Genomic DNA, 6,416 nt, shown 5'->3' on the forward strand with positions numbered 1-6,416 from the left:
ATCTTTTTCTATTTTCATATCAATCACCTATCAATTTGGAGATTTAAAACACAGAAACTCAATTTTGTCAGCAATGATGTTCAAAACAGATAGACACTGTATTAAGATCATATAAAACTTTCTATCTTTACTGGCAGAGAAAGACAAAACAGGTGTTTCTTTAAAAATTATCAATAATTTAATAATAATCATAGAGGTACAAATGGGCATGTAAATAGAAACATCAGCTTTCTAACAGCTTGCCAGTGGCTTTAACACAGTAAAAATACCGAAATCCTGGTTGGATCAATCCAACAGCATTGAGGGGTAAGTGATTAGAGGTCAGCAATCTTAATCACTAAGACATGGGTACCCCTGCATAAGTTTTAGTTACTTGTAGCAATTACATATTATAATATTGTATATTGCAAAGTGCTTAAAACATTTTTTTGTTGTGGAGTTTAATGTTGCAGCATCACAGTTATATGTCATATGGCGACTTTCAAACTTTACTGGTGGATGAAGACCTAAGGTGGCTCTTTCATGCATTATTTCACGCACAAACAGGCGCTCAAGTAGAAACTATGACGTTCCATTAGCTAGCTGGATAGGCTTATAATAATATTCTTTAATCTATGTTGTTTCTATAACTTCTATAAATAATTTTGCAGCAAAATGGATCAAATACCCCTGTACAATTAGTAATGAACAACACAAGAAGAAATAAAATGTAATAGTTTTTTATTGAATTCAATGACATAATCAACTCCTCTTATCACCGTATCCGAAGTCTACAAAACTTAATACCAATGAAATGTAAATTATATTAGTTAAAGGTACGTTATGCCTCAGAAACAAATAAATTTTACTTCCTCAGAAAGGGCAAACATGAATTTTATAATGTTTAAATAACAGTTTTAGAGAATGTTCGCTACTTGTTACCTGATGAAAGTAACTCTAAATGTGAAATTAGTTGTCATAAAAGTAGCAAAATGTAAAAACAGTAGTATTTTGACTTCCATATAAAATACCAGTTCACTATAACTGTACTTATTGCCAAAAAGCAACAGGTGAAAAATATTATTAAGGTAATAAGCCAATAAGTAACTTTTTGGATACTAAAAAGCACACCAAAATTGAAAAGCTTTTAAGAAACATAAATAAAAGCATTTCTGAGGCATAATGGGCCTTTAAAGTTTTACTCATAAAGTATATTATATGTCTGTTCTCCATAGTAAACTGAATTCTAATTGGCTTCAAACCATGTTTCTAGTTTTTAACTTCTTTTCTTTATCATGATACTTAACTTGTATTTCATTTCATCTTAAAATTCAAGCAAAGTTTTAATAAGAATTGGTCAAATTTGTTATCTCTAACAAGTTTTTGCCCATATGATTTTGGTTTATAATAAGTTTGGAATATAATAGATGCTTTTTATCATCAAATAAAGATAGCATTATTGAATCTGAAATACTTTGTCATTAAAGTAGCAAAACATAAACAAAATTGTATTCAGTCTTTCATACAGTATGTTTATCAAACAAATTGCTGAAATATATATTAAGGGTTGCAATAAAATTGTTAAGTTGTATTGCCAATGTGAGTGCTCTTTCCTAAACTGTAACTGTACATTAAAAAAGCTTTTGAGAAAAAAAAAGCATTTTGGCGACTAAAATGTTCCTTTAAAGTGTTACCTGAAAATTGAAAAATTGATATCAAAGTGTGCAAAAATTAAACTAAAGAATAACAAAAAAGGTGATGATTAAAATAACAATAGGCAAGTTATAAGATAACATGGTTTAACTACATGCATAAGCTTTAGTATTCCCATTAAAAATTTTAAAATACAGATCTCACAAAAATCACTTTCAATTGCAAATTTTACAATGAACATCAATAAGAGCTTCTTAATGTTATCTGTGAACAAAGACAATAATTCAAGAATAAACATATTTAAATTTTTTTTCTCCTCTTTGATTAACAAAAACCAAAACACTTAATTACATACATCTATGTAATATATCGAACACATCTCAGGCACATACATATCGTCAGGTGCCCCAAATATGTCCCTGTCCTAGAGTCAGCACTGTACTGTGTAATTGGTCAGAAAGTCACAACAAATGTCTGTTTAGAAAGAAAACAGTTGGATACTTTTTAAACATCAAGGTAAATTAAATGTATCTACCAAAATTTCTTCAACATAGATTGCTTGGATCATTAGAAAAAATACAGTGTATCAAACTAGCACTGTAAAATGCTTAGGGTAACAAATCATGGCCCCCGTAGATAATTATTACTTCATATTTTTCAATAAGTCAACAGCAGTAATATGTCTGAAAATATTTTCTCATTGCATTCTATTTATAAACTTATGTCATGTTAACACTTTAACATTTACCCTGCTGAATTTCTTTAATAGACTTGTCCAGCTTTGAATTTGGAACAGTCCATTTAAAAATAGAAGGATTTCAATATCAATGTACAAAATCTGAGTCACATTCAGTATAGATCCTGATCAGACTGCACAGATATGCTGGCTGACCTCACTCTATACTGGTGACATAGCCTAATCAATAGCTCTAGGTTAAAGGTCGAAGGTCATATAATGGTTTTCAGACAACAATGATGCAAAAAAAAACAAAATGCTCTGAAATACCTTTACAAGCAGTTTTAGATTGATATCTTTCCCTAAATAAATGAAGTTATCTTTTTCAGGTACCTAACTCACCATTGTTGGAGGTAAGTATGTCAAGGTAAACGTCAAAGAAGTATCAAAATTTTATATGCATGATGGCAATTTGTTTTTATACATACATGTTTATGAATATGTATTGAAAAAATTCCCTAAACCAAACTTTCTTTTAATTTCAACTAAAAAAATTCAAGTATATAAGCTCTATGGCAAAATAATTGTTGTAACATGAAAATCTGTGATGTCTTAATATTCAGACTTGCTTATCTTTCTTCTTTAATCAAGTCTGTTCTGCACAAATATTCTTTTCTAAAAATAGCTTTAACAATATCTGACTCCCTTGTAAGCACATATGTTAAGTACTTCAAAAAATGTTAACATGTTGGGCAAAAAGACACTAATTGGGCATTAAGTAACAATTTCAACATTTCTGAATTTTCAGCTTATCTGGTTTTTCCTGGATATGAAAACTGAATAATTGTCAAAATGTGTAATCGACATGAACAAACATTTAAAACGAATAATAATGTTTAAAATATTACTTGTTATAAAGAACAACATCATGTCCCAATTTGCGTCTTTAGTGTACAACGTGTCACAAATACACAAGTATCTTTTTCTGAAGATTTCATCCTCAAGCGTTTTTTCAAATCCTTAATCAGGATCATTGCAAAACATAAAACAAATAAACGAACATTTTTCATGCATAGAACTGTTTAACTATTGTCATCACAATTATTCTCATCACTTGAGTCACAATTTTCATGCATAGATTCTAGAGGTTCACCAGTTATCAACAGTCCTTTATCGTACAGCATGCTGGCGATCTCCACTTGTTCCGCGACGGTATCGGCCGGGAGACTCGCCACACTCGTGAATTCTGGATAGCTGTGTACTAAAAACTCAACGGCTGGAGCAAGCTGTAATTCAATAGACTATTTAAAAATCAAATAAGGCTAAAGACTTAAATAAAAATACCTTTATAGATGCTTTTCATATAGCAATTATTACCTCCCCTGGCCGCAATTTTGTGGGTCATTCCCAATAGAATTCTATGCCTAAGATATGATAAAAATCTCTCATAATACTATCCTCTTCATTAAAACTGATAAAAATCTTATACATACTGGTGCTATAATAAAATTTTCTTACATTCGTATAAAAGAATTTGACAATTTACCTAAATCAGCTGTTTATATTGTTTTTTTTTTATATTTTGCCAATTATATTATATATAATATTGATCCCCAAAATGGCTGCTACTTTTGGTAAGGGAGGTAAATATTGTTAAAATCTGAAACTATCTCTATTTCTTTGATGCTTAAACTTTTGGTAAGGGAGGTAAATATTGTAAAAATCTGAAACTATCTCTATTTCTTTGATGCTTAGACTTTTGGTAAGGGAGGTAAATATTGTAAAAATCTGAAACTATCTCTATTTCTTTGATGCTTAGACTTTTGGTAAGGGAGGTAAATATTGTAAAAATCTGAAACTATCTCTTATTTCTTTGATGCTTAGACTTTTGGTAAGGGAGGTAAATATTGTAAAGATCTGAAACTATCTCTATTTCTTTGATGCTTAAGACTTTTGGTAAGGGAGGTAAATATTGTAAAAATCTGAAACTATCTCTATTTCTTTGCAGCCTTATAGATGAACATGTGTATAAACCAATCTCAATCACAATACTACCTGGTATATATTGTGAAACTTTGTGATTAGGTGAGCTAAAAGTATATGAAGTGTGTATACCTCAGCTGTGATTTCAAAAAATTGCATTTCTCGTCCATGATATACTCGTGCATTCTCCATAGTGTGATAAACACGAATTGCATCATCTTCTGTGACCAATCTAAAAAAAACAAGTGATCAAGTCTTAGACAAGTACACAAGCATTTGTTTGGTTTTTTTAATGGCTTTTACAGCACATCAAAACAGTATAGGTCATATGGAAATTTTTCCAGCCTTACTGGTGGAGGAAGACCTCCGTGCATTATTTCAGGCACGAACAGGAATCTCAGAAGAATCACTGACGTTCTGTAAGCTAGTTGGATAGCTTCCTCAAATGAAAGAATCCAAAGTCCCTGTCAGGATTGGAACCCACAGCAGTGAGGGGCAAGTAGCTTGAAGTCAACGACCTTAACCCCAGTAACAGTCCTACTCAAGTTTAATCTGATAATATTTACGGTGTTTGTTGCTCAATTTTAAAATTCTCTTACTGAAACCTCTAATATAAATAAAGGACATTTCTAATTTCAATACATGACCATATCAATTACACAAATTTATGATAAGGCCTTAAAAAAATGTTAGTATAACTTTTGCCCAAAACTTTTTATATGCATATTATAATATTGATTATTATAAGTGATGTTACTTTACTTTTATACATCACATTCATGTATAAATCAATTAAATATTATTAACCCTAAACAAACATAGCACAGAATTGTATATATATTTTTAAACACTTACTCAGATATATTCATTTAAAAATTTTATAAGGAATAAACTAGTTTGTTATAACAATAACAACTGTCAATGAAACAATAGTTCCCTAAAAATGCAGAAAACTCAATTATTGGCATTCTTCATTTAAAGTAATATACAGATCTCATTTAAAACAATACTGGTAAAAGTATCAGGCACTACTCTTGGCTTCAGATAATTTCAATGGAACATGTTCTGTTCAATTAAGAATTTGATCAAGTACTCTTTTTTCCTAACCAACTTGATGAAGTGTACTTAATCAAGATGGCACTGAGTATTTTGCTTAAATTTCAAAAAATTATTTTTTCAGAAATAATAAATATTTGATTTTTCAAATTAGTGTTTTTTCCAAAAAGGAAACATATTCTGTGATGTTCATATATTATAATAACATTTCTATTACCTTAGACAACCTTTCCTAATAAGTTTTATCATGGTATCCGGCTCTAACTCGGTGTTTCCTTTCACTGATTTAGATACTGGATCCCATTTTTCACCATGTCCATGAACACTGCATGATTTCTCAACTGAAAGCAGAAACACATTATCATCAACAGTTATTTCAGGAATTTTTTTAGAAATTAGAATTTATATAAATATATATTTGATGAAGCTCCACTAAGGTAAAAAAAGTGTAAAAATCATAAAATTAGTAAGTCTCACAAAGCTCAAGTTTAACACTTAAAATGGAAAAATTTGCTGAGAATAATTAAGAAAATTATACTTAAGAATAAATTGATTATCGATTTTTGTGAGATTCTAAGCCCAATTTGAGTGAAAAACATTTAAACACTTATTTTGGGGTGATATGCACAATAAAATTAATTAAAACTAGAAATGTGTCGTCATGCCATGGATGCCCTCGCATGCAGCCAAAATTTCAGATGTTATAATATTTAGTTCCAAATTTGTTTGCACAAATTATTTTTTTTCATTTTAAGTTCAAAGCCCTTAAAACTATTCAATGTTAACACAAACCATTTTTATACAACGTTAAAGGCATGAAACTATTCAGTGTTAACCTTTTGTAAATTGCATATTGCATATTTGTAGCCAAAAAAATGGCTACATACATTTCCACAAAAGTATGAGTGTTAAAACTGAAAATTCAAAATTTTTCCAACATTCAAGAAAGATAACTTTGTCCAAAATCATCGAACCACGACCAAATTCAAACTTAAACTGCTTATTCCTAAGATGTATCTATATGTCAAATTTGAGTTGAATGTGTACGACCATTGGGGAGATAATGAAC

At 30.0% G+C, this 6,416-nt stretch overlaps 1 protein-coding gene across 1 annotated transcript; it reads right to left on the bottom strand.

The window, feature by feature from the left end:
- Positions 1–703: 703 nt before the first annotated feature.
- LOC132747039 (ribosomal oxygenase 1-like) lies at positions 704–5,688 on the bottom strand (the record flags this gene model as incomplete). The annotated part of the gene is given in 3 exon segments (XM_060736350.1): positions 704–3,594; positions 4,424–4,523; positions 5,565–5,688. Coding segments are annotated over 3 exon segments (428 nt in total), but the record flags the coding sequence as incomplete, so codon positions are not given.
- Between the last annotated feature and the right edge of the window lie 728 nt (positions 5,689–6,416).

Source organism: Ruditapes philippinarum, unplaced genomic scaffold (assembly GCF_026571515.1).
Source record: "Ruditapes philippinarum isolate M1 unplaced genomic scaffold, ASM2657151v2 ctg22048_1_1_1_1, whole genome shotgun sequence".
In the NCBI taxonomy this organism is placed as follows: Eukaryota; Metazoa; Mollusca; class Bivalvia; order Venerida; family Veneridae; genus Ruditapes; species Ruditapes philippinarum.